Source organism: Triplophysa dalaica, chromosome 2, assembly GCF_015846415.1.
Source record: "Triplophysa dalaica isolate WHDGS20190420 chromosome 2, ASM1584641v1, whole genome shotgun sequence".
Lineage (NCBI taxonomy): Eukaryota > Metazoa > Chordata > Actinopteri > Cypriniformes > Nemacheilidae > Triplophysa > Triplophysa dalaica.
Window position 1 is genome coordinate 6,775,884 of NC_079543.1, and position 22,187 is coordinate 6,798,070.

The window sequence follows — 22,187 nt, forward strand, 5'->3', positions numbered from 1 at the left end:
GCTTTTAATTTTCCACTCATTTGGACGTCGGATGCAAGGGCAACTGGGAAATGGACAAATGATCAACCAGTCTGTGCCATCACCGGTACACCTGCCAGCAAGCCTATGACTATGCTCAGCCAGATAACCCTAAGTACATACAGTATATGAATCCATCATTTTGTAATGATGAATATACAAAACTCATTGCTGAGGAGAACCATTCCTTTGCCCTCTTCTTCAAACTAGGCAAGATTATATTTGTAATTCTAAAACAGTCTAAGACTTAATATTTAAGCAATGTCATTATTAATGTGCTGTTTTTGTTTTGTAGTATTATGTAGGGACTTGAAAATAAATCAGCAAAAAAAGGACAGAATAATTGACAGATGAAGGTCTGCACATGATAAGTGAGTTTTAAATGATTATTCCATTTTTGTGGAGCATTGTGAGTTTATGTACAGTATATGTACAGTGGATTAATTAAAAAGATACTCACCCTCATGTCATTCCAAACCTGTATGACTTTCTTCTGCATGACACCAAATACAGTAAATGACAAAATTGAGAAAAACTTGACCTGACCCTGGTGTCAGTTTCAGTTTCGTTTTTCGTTCCACTTTAAGGCAAATAAATAAGCGTCATCAGCTTTATCCTTTTTGTGATTATACATGTTTATATTATATATTGTTTCTTTATAATATCCATACTGTCCAACGTAAATCATCTCAATGTGTTTCACGGCTGAGGCTACTTTCGTTTTGGGAGATATCACGAGTTTCGTTTAAGCAGAAAAGCAACCAGATTTCACGCTCGTTTTCCTTTGCAATACAGTGCGGTGTTCATCAGATGTGGAGATGTTGTGTTATTGGGGAGCGAAGGTCCGGGAGGGCTTCGGTTTGATTCAGCCAGACAATGTAACACATTTGAATGATGGAATACGCTGCGTGTGTCCAACATCAGAAATTCAGGACATTTCCGTAGGAAGACACTTTGTGGGATTCATCCGGAATGGGAAAGTTTCGGTCACAAGATTGTGCGGCGATGACCATGATGGCAAACTAAGTATAATTAACTATATTTCACTTACTTTCATGAATACGAAAGTACATTACGCTAATCTTGATAGCTTGCCTAACAGATAACATATACCGTTAGTCAAATTACAGCCTTCACGTAGAGTCGGGAATACCGTCTAAACCGAGGTGTGATTTCAAGGGAGGCGTGTTTATTCCATGTCTGTTCTAATGGGCTGGATTTTAGGGCACTTGTAGATGTATAAAGTTGATGGGGGCAAGAAGTAATTTTTGTTTATCCTCTGTAATTTGGTTTACGACACTTGAACGCGTGACATGTCCTGACAACGGCCAAACCACTCGAAGTTTCACAGGTTCACTTGAAATGTGCATGAGCGACGTTTTAAACTTAACAACATAAACAAACGTTACTGCGCATGCGCACGTTTGTGACCCCAACTGAACTTCCTGTACACGTCCACAAACAAAAGAGTGCCTGTAGATTATTTCTTATAACAATCGAAAGAAACCGAGATGAATCGTTACTTTGCTAAAATTGTCTCCCAAATATTTAATTATTAAATGATTGGATCACTATGTTGTGTCGTTTTTTTATCGACAAATCTAATGTTAGTAAATGCATTTTTTTTGTCAATAGCTATAAAAAGTGTAGTTACTACGTTTAAGCATAAATGACAGAGAACGGTCCGTGTAATTCACAATTAAATTTTCAGACCATACAATGTAAATGCAAAAATATAAAAAATTAAACGAGACGTTAATTAAAAAAAAATCTTGATAACCTTGTAATGGTATTATCATCAAATTTAGTAGTAGAGGTGACCGTTTCCTTGACCGCCTCCAAAAACAGTCTTTTTTTCAACATCGCGTCATTTAACGTCACGAGAGGGTGCGGCGCTTTCTTTGCCTTTGATCACTGCAGCGTATCTTGGTATTCAGTAGGAGCTAGTGATGGGAAGTTCGGCTCTTTTCAGAGAGCCGGCTCTTTTGGCTCAGCTCCCAAAGAAGAGCCGGCTCTTTCCACTCCTGAAAGGCTCTTAATTTAGGATTTTTTGTAGGCCTTTATTTTACCATAACTTTGCAAAAATTAATGGTTTGTGTGTTGAAAACCCTTTCATGTGCAGTGTTTTTGTGCAGTTATTTTGTTACAAAACCATTCTTTTGTTTAATATTTTAATCAAACACTCTACTGGGTAGAGTGTATGTGGGATTTAAAGTTTTGACAAAACTTTTAAAACCTCTGTCCTCCACAATTGAAAAGGGTTGGGAATCAGTAGCTATCATTTTAGCCAGCTCTTCATCAATGCTGTGCTGTTTGGATGGGGTCATCACTTTAGGTATAAACTGGCTTATTTTGCTTTGAGCTGCAGTAAGAGAGGTTATACCTGCATGTGTGTGGAAGCCAGTAGATGCTGCTGCAGTTGCTGTTTTTTGGGGATGAGACAAACCAGGATCTGTAGATGGTGTGCTAGCTTGCCCTCTCTCCTCTAACTGCACTGTAGGATGGACAGTTCTCACATGTCTATGCAGGTTTGTGGTGGAACCTGCTCTTAAAGTAATTTTCATCTTGCAGTGAATGGACTCTGCTTTGTTGTTTCCATCGTCTTTAAACTGGAGCCAGATGCTGCTTCTCTTTCGGGTGTCACTCATAGTTTCAAATACGCCAACTCACACACTCTCCTCACCGCTATCTGACAGACAGTGTCGTTATTAACGAGGTTACGACTCGTTAACTTGCAGTGGAGTGCCGCTTCACTTCACCCCCCTCTCTGTTTTTACATAATGGTATGATCCCATATCCTCACATCTGATTGGCCGCGATGCGATTGCTGACCAATCAAAACAAAGTTCTGCCTTGAGGTAAGCCGCGAAAGGAAAAAAAACTGGGAGCCGGCTCTCACTCGATGCGAGCCGGCTCTTCTGATTCACTACAAAGCATCGGCTCTCAGAGCCGCATCTTTTGCGCATGACACATCACTAGTAGGAGCGGTCGTGAGTGAGTCTGTTTTAACTAGTTATTTATTAAAAATTTTCATCGTCATGGTAAATGATTGTATTTGTAGAGGCTGCACAAACTCCTTCATGTCAGGAAATCGTTTCCACATGTTATATTCGTTTTGTCCCTGCTCTCTTGTCCTCATAGCAGGCTCATAATTGTATGGCAGAGGTCCGTCATATGTGAATAAACATTTATAATATTCTCCGAATTCTCATTTTCATCGCGATCCATTGTTTTCCTATTGTCTACATCAGTGGTTCTCAACTCCAGTCCTCAGGCCCCCCCTGACAGAATATTTTGGATGTCTCTCTATTGAACACCTGAACAAGTTAATGAGATAATGAAGTGATGATTGATCAATAATGATGAACAGGTGATGTTAATCGCTGAAGAAAACATCATAAGTAAGTTCAAAAACCTTCCTTTAGTGGGGCTCTTACCCTTGATTTATTTTTTATATCAGCTGTTATAGTGTGTTTCTGAACAGCCATACAAAAGACAAAATTGTTGGAATGAAACCTTCTTAAATTGTTATAAGACAGATACAAATAAGGGGGATTTAAGTCTGACAAATATCGTGACACACCAAAAATCAACCAACATTTGCACAGCTATTACCAACACCAGGACGAAATAATTTTGTCTTTTGTCAGGCTCTTATAAATATGCTTCAGAAACAAACTATTTCAGCTAGCAAAAAATGTAACATAATAAATCAAGGGTAAGAGCCACACTTAATGAAAGCTCAACACTATTATGGTTTTTATTCTAGTGATTGTGTTTTTTAACATCATCTGTTCATCATTATTGATCAATCATCACTTCATTATCTCATTAACTTGTTCAGGTGTTCAATAGGGAGACATCCAAAGTATTAGGTCAGGAGGGGCCTGAGGACTGGAGTTGAGAACCACTGGTCTACATCAACCGCACTCCCTCTCGTTACGTCACTTCAGGTTTTGGCGGTTTTCAGATGCGGAAAAGAAAATTCTCTCAAAAACGTCCCCAGAAGCCCAATTAGCGTATTTATGAATATATTTTAAAGAACATATAATTCCTATGCTATTTTTCTATACATTTACTCTCTGGGGTCAATTTGCAATGCACTTAAAACAAATGAAAACTAGGCGATTTTCAAGTTTTATATTTTGCGTTTTTTTTGTTTGCGCTGTGGGTCGTACCATTTGGACAGCGGTATGACGCACACTATTTCAGTGACTAATTACCGTAATGATAGTGATAAGCGCACGATAAATGGTACGCGGCCGTCGGTCAGTAGGCTACTGCGATTGATCCAGATCACTCTTTTTGATCACACACACAAATGTTTTGTTGACGTTTTTTAATTGATTAATCATGAGAAACAGTGATATTATTTAAACCGTTTATATCCCTATCTAATGCTGAGCACAAAATAAGATATTTTGGCAAGGTTTCATTAAATAAAACCATACAATAAAATGTAATAGTATTGAGCAAATACATTTAAATGTAGTTTCTCAGAAGCAACACAGACACAGTAAAACAAACAGTGGCACAGAATGTTATGAGGCACAGTAGGTACTGGAGTAATCTACAAGGCCTTTTAACAAGTTTGACTGTTATTATCATGAATAAACTATATTAATAATTTAGCTAATTTAGAAGTGCTTAATGCTCTTACAATCAGATGCCTTATACAAGTATATTCCAATTACAGAACAACTAGAGACGGAGAATCAGGAAATCACATTGATTGTCTGTGGTGGGGATGATTCATTATTACTTGCTCATGGAGGGAAAGTAATTATTATGGATGAATCCGCTAACTGCCGGTATGTCATTACTATACCATCACTGACAACAGTGATTGATCTATCTAAACTTAAATAAATATATATAGTATATTCATGCAGAATCATAAGAGGTGTTGTTTGTTTCTGCAGACCTCTCAAAGACCTGTCCAACAGACACGTGATACATATCTCATGTGGAGACCAGCATTCAATGGCATTAACACAGGGTACTCACGACTATTCAATCAAAACCATTTAAAAAATAAAGTGTGTAGATGTACCTTTTGAGTTTATTCTTGTCCTCTCAGAGGGTCAGGTGTTTGTCTGGGGTGAGAACTCTCATGGTCAGCTGGGTCTTGGTGAAGGTCGATCTGGATCTCAGACTCCTCAACATGTTCAGTGTCTGGATGGGGTTCCACTGGCTCAGATCAGCGCTGGAGGAGATCACAGCTTTGTGTTGTCTCTCTCTGGTGTTGTGTTGGGCTGGGGGAAGAACTCTTCTGGACAGTTGGGTCTGGGAGACTCTACAGGTATCTACTTCTGTGATGTCACTTAGAAAGATTCAAAATGTATTGTGCTTATAAGTTCATCACATCCACATGTCATCGTAGCACCGCACTGTGGTACCTATCAGACAAATAGGACATTTTGTATATCAGAGTATGAATGTGAAGAAATTAAAAGTTGATGTGTTTTGGGATTTCAGACAGGTGTGTACCCACACTTGTAAGAAGCCTTAATGGGAAGAAAACTCAGTTCATCTCATGTGGAGGTGAACACACAGCAACTCTGTCAAAGGTATTTTACAGCCTTTTCTTATATAGATCACATTTTCATGTGAATTATAACCATATTGTATGTGCAATCAACTTAGTGTCTGCTGAAATAATAAATGTTACACTTGGTCCAGCTTTACCGAATACACTTTACTGAGGGTATAATGTGTTACATTTTTATAATATTTGGAATAGAACCCAAGTTAACAAAGGGTATATATAGTAAATATATTTATGCATTCTTAGGGAGGCACTGTGTTCACATTTGGAGCCGGTGTTTTTGGTCAACTTGGACACAACTCATTTAAAGATGAACATCTTCCACGAGTGGTTGCTGAACTTTGGGGCTCGGTAGTATCAGAGGTCACATGTGGGAGGTGCAACGTTTTGTAAATACACTGTAAATGTATAAATACAAAATGGCTTACAAAAAAAGTAATTCTGGGTTTTTTATTGTATTAAGACATCACACACTTGTGTTAGTGGCACCATCAAAGCGGATCTATTCATTTGGATGTGGGACGCAAGGGCAGCTGGGAAATGGACAAATGACAAACCAGCCTCTGCCATCACCAGTACACCTGCCAGCTGGTAATTACAAACCTACATTTATCTATTTATAAATATTAGCATATTATTGACAGTGTTCTTACGTCTAGCCTTTATCCAATTCCAGAATTTATTGATGAATTTGTGTTTGGAAAACTCATTGCTGGTGAGCACCATTCCTTTGCTCTGTTTTTCAAGGTAGGCCAAGACAGGACTCATTCCAAAATTTGACTTTAATCACTTATCTGCTGTCATTAATATAATGTTTTTTTTTGTATTGTGTAGCAACTTGGGAATATATCAGCAAAACCTGAGCCCAATCCAAACAGAGGGATTTTAACATTAGATGACAGAATGATTGACCAGCGGGGGTCTGAATGTAACAAGTGAGTTTAAAATGATTATGGCATTGTGAGTTTCTGTACAGTATATGTTTATCAGTCCACATCGTTGTCTGATATTGTAATGATACAAGAAAAGCATTTTTCTGTGGTTTTTTTTTAGCAAAATAAACCAAGTGTTTTCATCTGCTGCCTGTTTGAATGGAAGTTTTCTCAAAACAAGGTAACTCAGAGTCTGAAAGATGACTACATTTATCATTTTCTTAAATGAATGTAATTTCCTTCCTCATTGTTATATAATTTCTCGTCTTTGTAGTTGTGATGAACATTATCAGACTTCTGCAAATGTCTGTGGTTTGGATTTTGATCTGGTAAAGAAATTGTTTGCAAAATTAACAGAGAACAAAAATGTGATGACAAAGGTAATGATAAATCCAATCTTGTCCATTTCTTACACGTATTACAATAAACTCATATTCAATCACATTATGTACTATACAATTGTTATAAAAAATCATTGTCCTTGTAAAAGGTAATCGTCATCTTGAAGATTCTGTGAGATAAGATCAATTAATTTTCCACTTGAATCAAAGAAGAGTTTAAGCAGTGTAACAGTGTTCATTTTGCAGATTGTGAGGATGGTTCGGGATAAACTCTTGCCCTCTCTTAACCCTAAAGAGGGTTTCAGTAGCGTAGAAGCTCTGAGAGTTTATCTTCTCCTCCCTGAGCTCATCAGAGTCTGCCAGGAACAACACAGAGTCCATCTCCTTGAAGCACTCGCCTCCAAAATTCTTCAGCTGAAACCTGACGCTCTTGAAGTGTTGGGTAAAGTTATGACGTTGATGTTCATCCTTTGTGTTACTTTTGATTTGGTGTTATTTATCTCTTGTTTGATATGTTACATACATTTTAGAAAGCTACTGGTCTGAACTGCCTGAAGATCGTCTCAAAGACTTGGTGAAGTTATATCGCAATACATCGGCTGTGTTGATTGACGAAATTTCATCTGGTGAAATTAATTGTGATGAAATGATACATCTGAAGAAACTACTGCAAGTCCTTCAGATGATCTATAAGGTGCCTTTGCTACACATCATAACAATATATATGCTATCATGACACTTAACAATGGAATAGTTCACCCAAAAATGTAATGTTGGAGCAACAGGTTGGGGGAATTCTGAACCTGAATTATGCTTTCGTGGCTTTGTTTTGAAGGTCTGCTGCAGGACCCACAATGACATCACAAGCAGAGACTTCATTATTCACAAGATCAATGATCTTCTAGATATGGTGAGAACCAAAACAAAAATAGATTCCATATTACGATCTTACAGAAAGACTAAAAAAAAACGTTTATGTTTTATCTAGCTGCAAGCCACACTGCCAGATTTTGAGTCATGCTCAATCCTTTATATCGATGAAATACTCGAACGGAAAGACCACTTTGTTGTAGGTATCACAGACTTGTGACAATGAACATCATCAATATTGACATCAAGATTCTTTTGATATTTTTTTCTCTATGTTCAAGACGGTTACAAGCTTTCTTAATTTACGTGAGTGAATTTTTCTTTCAGAAAACTTTTGAAGTGTTGGTCAGTTTCCCTTTTGTGGCTGAAACTGTATCTAAATGGAGAATTTTTAAAGTAAGTCAAAGAGTCCTAATTGTGATAAATGGGAGCCTTAAACGTGTGGTCCTATTAAAATTGTAACAATTTACCAAAAACAAGTTTAACTGCATTTTTAACACTAACCCGATTTCTCAGTTCTTACAGGACCCATTCATCAGGAAGACAATTCCAGACCAACATGACGCCGTGTGGGTCTTGACTGGCAGCACTTTGCACATAAACAGGACTTCCATACTGAAGGACACACTTCAGTATCTCAGAAATGGCAACCACACATTTCAGCATCTATTGAAGGTAGTCTTACAGAAGGAGCAGCAAAGGGTCTGAGAATTTTGGACCATTATTCAGTATGGCATTTTCTTGTTTGTCATTTTAAAACAATGTCTCTTGCCCAGGTGAACTTTGTTGGTGAGGATGGGATAGATGAAGGGGCTCTTTCTGCAGAATTCTTCTCCTTGCTTTCACAATCTCTCCTTACATGGAAGAAAAAGCCGCTTAAAGTTTTGGAGAATTCACTGGTGTGGTTCAATGCTGAGGTATCTAGTATTGCTACTAAATGCATCATCACTGAAATAAGAAGACTTCTGCGTCACTATTGACTTTTTTATTAAATCACTTTTTTTGAGTAAAGCTTTTTAATATGCAACAGAATTTTGCATGTCATCGTTTTCATTTCAGAATACACACAATGAAGAGTTTTACTATCTTGGCGTTGTCTGTGGAATGGCGCTGTTCAACCAATATTACATGAGCATTGACTTCCCACTGGCATTGTTCAAGAAACTTCTGGACCAGAGCGTCACTCTGAATGATCTAGAGGAAATATCCCCTGTGGAGGCCAGGTAAACATGACCTATTATATTGAGAAGAATTCTATATTATTTTGAATTCACTACTGTCACTGACCACTTTTGAATAATCATCTTCCATTACAATGAAGATTTCAAACAACTTTCAAAGCAGGTTTATCTGTGAATTTTTATGAATTTTATTTCACATCCCAAATTAGAGGTTTGAAGGATCTTCTTCAGGAGGATGAAGAAGTGGTGGATGCACTTTTCCAGAATTTTACAGTAATTCTATGTTTCACTCTTTCGTTTAGAGGAGCTGCAGACTGGATGAATATGTTAATAAAATTTTTATTTATTTCAGTTCAAAGGGCAAGAGCTCATTCCAAATGGAACACAGATTCCAGTCACCACAATTAATCGGTAAGTAGGAATGATGATGTCATTGTCTTAGCATCTGTGTGTAGTACATCAGAAACCATACGACTTAAAGAGATGCCGCAGATAAATAAAGGATAAAAAAAGAGTTTTATCTGGGCTATAGATGCCACAGGTGTCAGCACTACTGAATGTTTTTTTATCTCGGTGCAGACAGAAGTATGTGGATTTGTATGTGGACTTCATTTTCAATAAGTCAGTGAAGAATCAGTTCGAGCAGTTCTCTGCAGGTTTTTCTGAAGGTTGTCCGGTCAAAGCCTGGAAAATGTTTCACCCTGAAGAACTCAGAGAAGTTTTCAATGGTTCTCCTAAATATGAGTGGGAAGATCTTCAAAAGGTATATGAAGATCAAGGTTTTAAAAATTAAACATTGACATATGTTTAGTGTACTAAATCATTTTGCATCATATTTAGTGTGCTACATATGAACACTGTTCTCCCTCTGATGAGCTGATCAAGAACTTCTGGACAGTTTTCTTTGAGTTGTCTGAAGAAAACAAAAATAAATTTCTCAGTAAGTTACGTCTTGGTGTCTGAAAGAACATTTGTATATAGAATGATATTGAAAAACAAAAGAATTTGCAGATAATGTTTATTTTGTGAATCTGACCTGTGCCTTTACAGTTTTCATGTATGGAACGAGCCGTGTACCTCCTGGAGGTCTCTCAAAGCAGACACTGAAGATTGTGCCGATGAACAATCCTGATTCAGATGATCTTTTACCAGTAGCCCAGACATGTTTTGGCACATTATATCTTCCAAAATACAGCCATGTCGACAATCTCCGTCAAAAACTAACACATGCTATCAGCTTTTGTAAGGTTTTTGGACGGGCATGAAATTTCGTATTAGTCAGCAATGTTAAAATAAGCTAATCAAAGGATATACATTGTCCATTGCATGTTTGAGCGTGAATGTCTTGTATTTGTGTTTGGAAGCACATGCCATTGTTTGATTCTTTGAGCCATGTGCTCCCCTGTCTTGCGTCTTTGCCCCGCCCCTTGTTTCCATATTCATTGTCAGTTCATACCCTTCACCTGTTGCCTTGGTTATGCCAATTTTGTTCCTCCCTTATTTAATGTCCTTGTGTTTGCTGTCCTGAGCTGGATCCTTTGTCTTCATCCCCGTCTTGTCCTGTTGCCCTTGATCTGTTAAGTTAAGTTTGATTTTGTTAAAGTATTTTGTTCATGTTTTTTGAGTTAGCTTCCATCTTCATTTTAAAGTGTTTTTGTTGAGTGCTGTCTGTATTTTAGTTCTGTTTCATGTCAGTTTCATGACAGGCAGACTATCATGAACTGGGTATTTTAAATCTGTATGTTTTGTGCTAAATCCATGTGCAATAAAGATTACATGGGGTTACTGTAGGGCAAAAAGCAATTTTTACTTGTATTACTTTATGCATTAAAATGTGTTTTAACACAACACAATGTAGCCTATACATGCTATATATTCTAATATATGTAATTTTAATGTTTTAATATGTGTATATTGACAATAAGTACAGACAAATAAAATGCAATTCTCACATGAGGATGACACTTGTTTCCACCTTGATGTGTTTCTGTTTCGTGTTCCGTTTCACTTTAAAGCGTCATCTCCATCATTTGGCTGATACTGTCCGTAGTTTGCGGATTTTTGTTAATTTATGTTGTGCTCACATCATTATAACAACATGAATCATCTTAAATGTGTTTAACTTATTACCTTCGTTTTATGAGAAATCCGAAAAAATTCGTTTAGTTCAAAACAGCAGCTCTCAGATTAACTTTCAAGTTCGTTTGTGTTCACCCATCAATTGTGGAGATATTATGTTATTGGGGAGCGCGGGTCCGAGAGGGTCTCAGTTTGGTTTATCCTGACAAATTGGAAAATGTGAATGATATTGTAGTGTTTACAAAATCAGAAATTCAGGACATGTCAGCAGGAAGAAGCTTTATTGGATTTACCCGGAATCGAAAAGTTTCGGTCGGTCCTGAGATAGCGCGGTGAATCCAGTGGCCTTGCTGACAAACTAAGTATGGTTAACTTTATACTTTATTTTAGGAATATCGCCCTATATGGAAATTATATAATGCGCAACATATTTCATATGGAAATTAACTGTTATCGAAGCCGAATTCGCTTAAAATTGTCCCCAGCGTCACTCGTCATAATTACATTTTTACATGTAAGAATTAACTTCGAGAGCTCTATAATTAAATGTTTACTATTAACAATTAGCAGCTTCACTGGGTACCCATTAAGTATCATATTCATTTTAAAATTGTTTTAATTACTTACAAAGCTTTAAATGGTTTAGTCCCTACTTACTTAATTGAGCTTTTATCACATTACAACCCATCACGCTCTCTACGATCTCAAAACACAGGACTTTTGATGACACCTAGAATAACTAAATCCACTAAAGGGGGTCGAGCTTTCTCATACGCAGCACCTAAACTCTGGAATAGCCTTCCTGATACTATTCGATGGTCAGACACACTCTCCCAATTTAAATCTAGATTAAAGACACATCTTTTCAGCCAAGCTATCACTTGATGCATAGTGTGGCGAGTTGCCTATTGCCCAATCAGCGTCACCATGGCAATTGAACGAATTCAGCCGCACGCCGGCTGATTGTCAACGCCTGACCCATATTTTCGGAAGATATAAAACCCGGAAGAAGGGGAGAGAACGGTGAGCTACAAATCCACACGAGATGCACGTGCGGACGGAATTCTGTTGCGTTTGTGGTCCTCTCGAAAGATACGAGTGCCTATGACAACCAGCCGGTGAAGCCAAGTTTAGTTACAGCCACGGACCTCGCCTGCTTCACATTTCCCCCGGAGGATTCTTACGGACGTCTGACGACGGCTCCCCCCATACATGCTTATTTTTGTTCATAAGTACCTTGTTTGCTTAAGTAATAAAGAACCCTCCGGGGTTAAAACTACCTTTTGAGTTTGTCTCGTGTCTGACCTGCCACAATAGTTAATGAACAGCAGCTACGCTAATTATTCTCCTTCTGCCTTCGCCTCGGGATGCCAATCCCGACGTAGGAAGAAATTCCGCCAGGTCCAAATGATCGACATATGCCCATCCCCACCTAGAGATTACGCCAGCTAACAGCTGCAGACTGACTGACCATCCCAGCTCCATCTAAGGCAATTCCACCACCACCCAAGAGAAATACGACCATCGAACCATCCCAGCTCAGACCACTACATCCCCAGCCAAGAGCAAAGACGGACTACTTGTCACATTAATGCTGAAGTTACACTTGGTATTTAATGCTTAATTTACATCACAAACTTTTTCTCCATTAATCAATCATTGCAGTTTGGGTTCCTTGCCACAGCAGGGCAGTGTTGGCTTGCTCACCGGGAGACTGCATTTATTTATTTATTAATTAGATATTATTTATTAGAATGATCTTGCTAGTTCTATAAACACCATTCACTGTGCTGTGTTTAACCTTTTCTGTTTTTCCTGTTTGCCCCTTTAAAGCTGCTTTGGAACAATGCACATTGTGAAAAGCGCTATATACTGTAAATAAACTTGAATTGAATTGAATAATTATAGAGCTCTATAATTTTTTTTTTTCTAGTAACAATTACAATAAGAAAACTCTTATTCAATTATTACAAGTCATACATCTCCATTGACTTCCATTTTTATTAATCATAGAGCTTTCTAGTTTAATTTTAACTAGTAATAATTATAAGACAGCTACCTAAAGGAATTTTTACTAGTAACAATCACAATTATAGTGCTCTCTATTCGTATTCTCTATATTCTTGTTTCTAGTAACAATTAAATTAAAGAGCTCTTTTATTTAGTGTTGTAGAGCTCTCTAATTCAATTCTTACTAGTCATAAAACAATTACAGACATCTCTATTTTTAATTGTTACTAGTAAAAGTTAAAGTAGAGAGCTCTATGATGGGAATTTTGACTAGTAATAATGGAACTGCAGAGCTCTCTAATCGAATTATAGAGCTCTCAAATTCAATTCTTCCTGGTAAGAATGTAATTAAAGAGCTCTCAAATTCGATTTTTACTGGTAAGAACTCAGTTGCAGAGCCCTCTAATTCAATTGGAGTGCTCTCTAATTCTGTTTTACTAGTAAGAATGCTCATCCTACCTTATGCATATTTATCCAGTTTGTATACATTGGAGGGGAAAACCTGGCAAGCTTTTGTTGCAGCGTTTATATAAATAGATTATGGCTGTTAAACTGCTAGCCTGAGCAAAGTTTAGCGTCCTAATCAACCATAATTTAATAAAAAGTGTATTTAGTGTAGAAAGCTAGACAAACTATTTTCATCAATTAGACTCTTAAAGAGGTAGCTATTTAGTGGACTTACCTTTCTCAGAGAACAGTCAGTCCAGCTGTTACATCTCATTTGAACATTTTAAATGTTATTGCAGTTATTACTACCATTGTATATTTGCTAATACTACTCATGTAGCCTCCTATCAATTTTCTCCTCTGTTACTATTACTGCTGCAATTGTTGTCATGTTAGTTGCACTCAATTTCCGCATAATACTGCACTATTGTTTTTCGCACATAAGTTAATACTGTACATTTGCATATATACATTTCACATACATAGTCTATTTTTAGTTTGTATTATTTTGTTTCAGCATGGTTTTGATTTTATGTTTCTTACATTGTATGTATATGGGTGTTTATAGTTTATGTATTTGTGTGCTTTGCACTGTCTTGGCATTCATTGTGGACAGCAAAGTAAGAATTTCATTGCTCAGGGAACATTTTTCCTCACTGGGCATATTCAAGTTTATTTATATAGCGGTTTTCACAATGTGCATTGTTCCAAAGCAGCTTTACAGGGGCAAACAGGAAAAACAGAAAAGGTAAAACACAGCACAGTGCATGGTGTTTATAGAACAAGCAAGATCATTCTAATAAATAATATCTAATTAATAAATAAATAAATGCAGTCTCCCGGTGAGCAAGCCAACACTGCCCTGCTGAGGCGAGGAACCAAAACTCCAATGATTGATTAATGGAGAAAAAAACCTCGGGAGAAACCAGGCTCAGCCGGGAGGGCCAGATCCCCTCTGACGTGTCATAGCTGCACTCAGAGACCCCGACCAAAAGCCACTCAAAAGGGTGAGTAAATGATGACAGAATTTTTATTTTTTGGTGAACTACCCTTTAATAGAAATACATTTTAATTTTATGTTTTTTAACTGATACGAGACAACCTCTATGATGTATGCGGTCCACAAATGCGACCTACGGAGGACACAACCTAAATCCTGGACAGGACGTGTCCCGGAGAAATAGAGCTCTGTAATTGTACTGTAACTAGTAAAAATTTAATTATAGAGCTCTCTAATTTAATTCTTACTAGTAAAAATGCAATTACGACGAGTAACGCTGGGGACAATTTAAGCTAATTCGGCTTGCCATAGATGATTGTTGATATCCAGAATTCACATTTTTATACTAAAAATTCTATTCTTTATATAAAGAATTTTTTACACGTAAAAATTGAATTGTTGATTTCAAAAACTTATATCCTGAGAATGATTAAAGCTAATTTGGCTTGCCATAAACGCGGTCAGTATCGTTATGTTTGACTTTCGTTTTGTTGGAAATCTCGTAACAAAACAGCAGGTTTCCTCATATGAAGTAGTTCAGTGCGTTCAGCCTGCAGTGTTTGGTTTAGTGTGAAGCACCGAAGGTTTCGTTCATCAGACTTTGAGATGTTGTGTTATTGGGGAGCGCAGGTTCGAGAGGGCTTCGGTCTGACACAACCTGACAAAGTTAAACATGTGAATAACGGAATACGCTGCGTGTGTCCAACATCAGAGATTCAGGACATGTCAGCAGGAAAAAATTTGGTTGGATTCATCCGGAATGAGAAAGTTTCGGTGCTGAGACTGCGCGGTGACAACAATGGCCTTGATGGCAAACTAAGTATGAAATACTACGTATTTTCATTTTATCAACATCACGCCTTTATATTTCACATTTGTATCTTATAATGTAGATTTGACTAAGTGTTACTTAATTCAGATCCAAATTATTTCATTTATCTACAGAACTACTAAACCTGAAGAAAGACAAAATCAAATCAATAGTCTGTGGAGAATCTGGTGCTGTTCTTCTGACTGATGAAGGAAACGTTTTCATTGTTAACAAATCTTCTGTGTGCACGTATGCATTTTAACTTAAAGTCACTTATTTTTAAGAGCTTTTTAATAAATTTGTTTCTAAAAAAATACAACTAAAGAGCTCTCTCCATGGCTCCAGACTGCGACCAAATGGTCGCATTTTGCGACCAAAATTTGAGAGTGTGCGACTGAATTTTACATCCAGTCGCACATTTGCTACCAGTAAATTTGCCTCCCCCACCCTCCGTATTTTTTTATACATTAAACGTGGAAGGGGCACGTCAATGATCAATGAAATGAGCAATGAAATAATCAATGAGACGCGAGCGCACACGCACGCAAACACACACACACTCGCACTCGCACACACACACACTCGCAAACATACTCACGAGACGCGAGCACACACTCGCGTTTCATTGAGTGATGCCTGTCTGTGAGGCGGCCAATGCGTGTGAGAAGAATAGGAAATGGCCACTGTAAGTGGCTAAAATGCGTGGAGGGGGAGGGGCCTAGAGATAATCGAGCGCGCGTAAACATCTGTGGGAAGGAAACGGAGACAAATATCATCACAACCTGATATGTGACCCTGGACAACAAGACCAGTCGTAAGTCGCACGGGTATATTTCTGACAAAAGACGAAAATACATTGTTAGGGTCAAAATGATCAATTTTTATTTTATGTCAAAAATCGTTAGTATATTAAGTAAAGATCATGTTCCATGAAGATATTTTGTAAATTTCCTACCCTAAATATGTCAAAACTTTATTTTTGTGAGTCGATCCCTTAATATCGCGAACAAAAAATGGTCAGAAACATGCCTACAAACTTAACTCGCTGCTGTCCGCTCTATGAAAACTACCCATTCAAGTTTGCTATCTATGTAAAGTTAAGAGATTCCGCTTTCAAGTTAATCTACTCTCTTCTATGTCATTACAAGGGTAAGCCAATAGAGAGTGTTAAAACAAACCTGTTTCCTCTTAGCAACGGCCTGCTATAGCGTCTCACGTGCGCAGCGTACACAATCCGTCATGATCGCGCTTCAAAACATGGATTCTGATGGAAGCGTGTTTGCTCAATCTAAACACTAATGACAGCAATAATTTAACGAACCTAGTAAATGATTGTTTCGCAAATCATTGGGAAGATAATACAGAATGTCCAGAGACCGGCTTGACATAAGGGGATGCCCCGGAAGACGACGAATTCAATCGATGTTTAGATCGCTTCGACTCCGTGCCATGAAGGAATACAAAGTGTTCACTGCGGACTCAGAATTCAACACGCTTGAGTGGGAAAATTCTTCAAAGTTCAGGTCAGTTAGTCACAAACGTTCTTAAATACCTTCTTTACAAAGTAGTGGTTTTCATGAGTTGTTTATGTCAAAGTTATGCCAATTTTGCTCTGACAAAATGTAAACAAAACATCATCTTAGCATGTAGATCTGCCTCTGTTAATGATGATTCGTTGCCAGCTCAAGTGTAAAATTTTATATGTTCCTGGAGAATTATTTTTATGAAATTGTGTGTGTATACAGTTTAAGCTGTGGTAAATCAATGGTGTAAGTTTCATTTATTTCCCATCATTTGTAATATGCGTTGCTAAGGACTACTTCTGGAAAACTTTATAGGCGATTTTCTCAATATTTAGATTTTTCCCACTCTCAGATTCCAGAATTTAAAATGGTTATATCTCGGCCAAATAGTGTCCTATCATAACAAACTATATACCAATAGAAAGTGTATTTAGTCAGCTTTCATGTGGTGTATAAATCTCATTTTTGAAAAATTTACCCATAAGACTGGTTTTGTCGTCCAGGGTCACATATGTGCGTGTGTCTGAGCTATGAGCAAGCGAACTATTGATTCGTTCATCCGACCTGCGGCTAGTGTACCAGTGCCAGAGTCTACAGTGTCACCATCGGATGATGATGCAGAGTCAGAGGTTGGTGTGGCGAAAAAAAGTCACATTGTAACTGTGAAATGACCGAAAGGTTACTAAGCACTTTGTTACTAAGCACTTTTTTTATTCTGAATGTATGGTATTTTGTTTACTATATGTACTGTCATAACAACGATGGTGCTGTCAGTTTACCTTGTTGTTGCATCTTCAAAAGTGCAGAATAAAATGTGACACTGAATTTGAAACAGAACATTGTAATTTCTGCATCTATTATTAAAGTATTTATTAGTAATACAGTGGAAATTAGTAGATTTGGTTAGCATGTTGATTTACGGTATGTGCCCCTAAATTTTCTGGTTGTGCCCCTAAAATTTTCAGTTGGGGGCCACTGTGCTCCTGGTGAAAAAAGTTAGTCTGGAGCCCTGATTGTACTTGTAAAACTCTTGGTAAACACAAACGTAAAACATATATTTCTTCAATTTTATACCATAGGTTGTGAAGACGGTTCGGGGTGCACTTTTGCCCTCTCTTAACCCTCAAGAGGGTTTCACTGGTGTGGAAGCTCTGAGAGTTTATCTTCTCCTCCCTGAGCTCATCAGAGTTTGCAAGCAACAACACAGGACCAATACACTTAAAGCACTCACCTCCAAAATACTTCAGCTGAAACCTGACGCTCTTGAAGTTTTAGGTACAATAATAAAGTTTATGTTCACTCTAAAAACAAAAATGGTGCTATATAGCACTAAAAGTGGTTCTTGGCTCGTAATCATAGGGGAAAAAATGAAGAACCATATAGCACCGCTTCCGTATAAAGAACCAGTTAAGCCCCTGTATTGTTCTTCAGCGGTTCTATATAGTCATCCCAAAGAACCACTGAAGAACCTCTGAAGAACTATGACGTACATAAGGATGGTACAGCACTTGAAGTGGTTCCCCTATGATTTATGAGCCAAGAACCACTTTTAGTGCTATATAGCACCATTTTTTTTGAGTATTACATTGTCTTGTGTTCTTTTTCATTTGTTTCATATGTTATGTTTTTAGTAAATTACTGGTCCAAACTCCCTAAAGATTGTCTCAAAGATGTGGTGAAGTTATTTCGCAATGCCTCTGCTGAGTTGATTGGCAGCATTTCTTTTAGTGAGATAAATCGGGATGAGCCGAAATGCCTGAGGAAATTTTTGAAGGTCCTTCAGCTGGTCTATAAGGTGCCTTCTTTACACATCTCAACCATAACTTTTGCGATCGCAACAGATAACAAAATGATAGTTCACTCAAAAATGGAATGTGCTTTTCATGTGTGTGTTTTTTAAGGTCTGCTGCAGGGACGACATTGACATCACAAACAGAGATTTCATTATTCACGAGATCAAGGACCTCCTAGATATGGTGAGAAACGAAACAATCAATTCCATCTCACAAATTTTGTGAAACGCAAATAAGTTCTCATCTTTTTCTACTTTAAGCTACAAGTCACCTTGGAAGATTTTGGATTGTGGATGGTTTATGGTGATATCAATTATATGGTGGATCTGAAGGATCACTTTGTTGTGGGTATCACACATGTCTGACAACAAGATTCTTGTGATATTTATCAAGATAATTATGAGTAATCTAAATTTACTTATATTCATTTTGATTGCAGAAAACTCTTCAAGTGTTGATCAGTTTTCCCTTTGTGACTGACACTGCATCTAAATTGAGAATTTTTAAAGTAAGTTGAAGCCAGCCGTACAGTGTGCTAGTATTGTGTATTCACCCCAAAATAACAAATCTCTCCGTACTTCAATACATGTTTTAACACTACCCTAATTTCTAAGTTCTTACAGAACCCATTCTCCATGAAGGGATTTCAAACTCTTGTTTTACATTTGAATGGCAACATTTTACAAATTAACAGGGAGTCAATGTTGAAGGATACAATGCTGTATCTCAAACGAGGCATCCATTCATCTTTACGTCCACTGAAGGTAGTCCTACTGAATCATAACAAAGAATCTGAGAATTTTGTACCATTTATTCTTCATGTCATTTCCTGTTGGTTGTATGTTGACTGGCATTGTCAATAGCCTTTAATAAACTTGAAAATATATATATTTTCTGTACAGGTGAATTTTGCTGGTGAGAATGGAATAGATGCGGGAGGCGTTTCTGCCGAGTTCTTCTCATTGCTTTCACAATCTCTCCTTACATGGGAGAAAAAGCCACTGGAAGTTTGTGAGAATTCACTGGTGTGGTTCAATTCCGAGGTATCTACTGCTGTCACACACACACACACACACACATATACATGTACATATAAACAATAATAACAAATATAACTTCAATTAACAAAATTTATCGTATTCAATTTTTCATCTACCAGAATGAATGTGACTATTAAAGCTTTATAATTAATGTAATCATTTAATGTCAGTTTTGTTCTGGTGTAAGATACTTACTGTACACTAATACCTGTGTATTTTCAGTACACAACCAAAGAAGATTTCTACAATCTTGGCCTTGTCTGTGGAATGGCACTGTTTAACCACTGTTACATGAACATAGAATTCCCACTGGCGTTGTTCAAGAAACTTCTGGACCAGAGCGTCACTCTGAGTGATCTAGAGGAAATATCCCCTGTGGAGGCCAGGTAAACGTGGGCTAATTATGACTCACCTATAAAACGCAAATGTGAATTTTTTTGTGCCTGTAGTATAGTTATGTTGTAATATGCAATATAGCAGTTTACCAGGACTTAAAGGTAGAATGCATAAAATTAAGAAATGTAATTTAACACACATAATGTCTTTGGACGTGTACGAAAACCTTTCATAATGAAGCATTATGTTTTTATTACCTTTTAATGTGTTATTTCTATATACTGTACATACACTGCGGGTCCCCCAATTCGCCATGTTGTTTCTGTAGCAGCCGTAAACAGATAAACTGCTTTACAGTGCACGTTTCGTTAATATTTTATTGTCAGCCACCGAAGTGCTTCAAGAAGAAAAGGGGTGGAGTGAGCCGTTAGTTGCAATTCACAATCTGACCACTAGATGCTGCTAAAATTCCCACACATGACCATTAACCTGAAACCTCGTCAGCCCTCTGGCTTCGATACGGAACACTGAGCACTTGATTTTTTTTCACAAAAACCTTTTAAAGCAGGTTTTTCTGTAAATTTATATTAATTTATGTTTTTAAATTTCATACCAGAGGTTTGAAAGATCTACTGGAGGAGGATGAGGAAGTGGTTGAGGTGCTTTTCTTGGATTTTACGGTAAATATGTATTTCACTCTTTCATGATTCTTGCGTAGACCATCTGCTGATTGGATGAGAATAATAATAACAATGTTTATCTCTTTAAGTTCAAAGGGCAAGAGCTCATTCCAAATGGAGCTCAGATTCCAGTAACGATAATTAATCGGTAGGAATGATGATGTCATTGTCTTAGCATCTATGTACACACACCATATTACTATTAATAAACACAACAAAACAGAAAAATAAAGAAGAGTACATTTTATCAAGGCTATAGATGTCATCATTGCTAAATGTTGTATGTTTTTGTATTTCTGTGCAGACAGAAGTATGTGGATTTGTATGTGGACTTCATTTTCAACAAGTCCGTGAAGAACCAGTTTGAGCCGTTCTCTGCAGGTTTTTCCGAAAGCTGTCCGGTCAAAGCCTGGAAAATGTTTCACCCTAAAGAACTCAGAGAAGTTTTCAGTGGTTCTCCTGAGTATGAGTGGGAGGACCTTCAGAAGGTATATGAAGATCTACGCATAAAAATATGCTTTAATAAGTGTGTCATTGTGTAGTATACTAATTCTATTTGCTTAATATTTAGCATGCTACTTACCAACGCTGTTCTCCCTCTGATGATCTGATCAAGAATTTCTGGACTGTTTTCTTTGAGTCGTCTGAAGAAAACAAGAAGAAATTTCTAAGTAAGTTACATCTTCGTGTATGAAAAAACATACGCGCAATGAAAAACTAAATAATTATGTCCATATTTAGTTTTTTGTGCATCTAACCTGTGCCTTTACATAATGTTCTAACAATGGCTTATATCCTCACCATATAATTTTTGTTGCTCAGTTTTCATGTATGGAACGGATCGTGTACCTGCTGGTGGTCTCTCAAAGGTCACCCTGAAGATTGTGCAGTGGAACACTTCTGATTCAGATGATCGTTTCCCTGAAGCACAAACATGTTTTGGCATATTATGTCTTCCCAAATACAGCGACATCGACACACTTCGTAACAAGCTTATACATGCTATCAGCTATTGTGAGGTTTTTGGAAGGTTGTGAAAAGACAGACAAAGCAAGAATGTGACAGCTTTAGGCTGACGAGTTCCTTGTAAATCTTTTTATGAAATCTTACATAAAATAAATAGTTTTGCTCAGTTGTTAGAGCATATAGCATGGCATGGGTTTGATTCCTGGGGAATAAGGGAACGCACAAACTGATCAAATGTATATACCCATAATGGACAGAAAGTCACTTTGGATAAAATGTTTTGCTTTCAGTCACAAATTTACAAATAGATCAATATAAATTTGCCTCTTACACTTAAGACTTTAATCAATAATAAATGAACGATTTCCTTATACATTTTAATAGTCTGAAGAACTTTTTTCAGCTGTACCTGTGGTACAATAGAAAATTATTTTGATGTTTCGTTTAGGAACAGCCCGACAAAGAAACTTAAAACCTTTATTTTTATACATGAATTGTGGATGCATCTTTTATGTAAATAAAAATACATTTTACCGGCCAAAATGTCTTTCCTTATCTCATGCTCCTTTACATGATAACTGGTCTTGACATTGTCGGATTGATTAGAATTAT

General features: G+C 37.3%; 1 protein-coding gene and 1 long non-coding RNA gene across 2 annotated transcripts; one reads left to right on the top strand and one right to left on the bottom strand.

The window, feature by feature from the left end:
- The first annotated feature begins 604 nt into the window (after nt 1-604).
- Nucleotides 605-22,103, top strand: LOC130436496 (probable E3 ubiquitin-protein ligase HERC3). The gene is made up of 37 exons (XM_056767178.1): nt 605-1,044; nt 4,715-4,829; nt 4,941-5,017; nt 5,099-5,320; nt 5,497-5,588; nt 5,813-5,943; nt 6,030-6,157; nt 6,243-6,313; nt 6,401-6,501; nt 6,620-6,679; nt 6,773-6,878; nt 7,086-7,281; nt 7,370-7,533; nt 7,675-7,749; nt 7,828-7,908; nt 8,037-8,105; nt 8,226-8,384; nt 8,486-8,626; nt 8,769-8,932; nt 9,100-9,163; nt 9,243-9,301; nt 9,470-9,653; nt 9,731-9,830; nt 9,941-10,149; nt 17,840-18,035; nt 18,392-18,555; nt 18,662-18,736; nt 18,814-18,897; nt 18,993-19,061; nt 19,168-19,317; nt 19,456-19,596; nt 19,816-19,979; nt 20,546-20,609; nt 20,699-20,757; nt 20,914-21,097; nt 21,181-21,280; nt 21,432-22,103. The coding sequence occupies exons 1-37, from the start codon at nt 837-839 to the stop codon at nt 21,644-21,646; spliced, it is 4,641 nt and encodes a 1,546-aa protein (XP_056623156.1). The 5' UTR covers nt 605-836; the 3' UTR covers nt 21,647-22,103.
- Nucleotides 10,157-11,128, bottom strand: LOC130433481 (uncharacterized). Its single transcript, XR_008908582.1, has 3 exons — nt 11,021-11,128; nt 10,843-10,930; nt 10,157-10,464 (listed from the first exon to the last, which is right to left on the bottom strand). It is a non-coding gene; the product is annotated as an uncharacterized LOC130433481 (long non-coding RNA).
- Nucleotides 22,104-22,187: the final 84 nt, after the last annotated feature.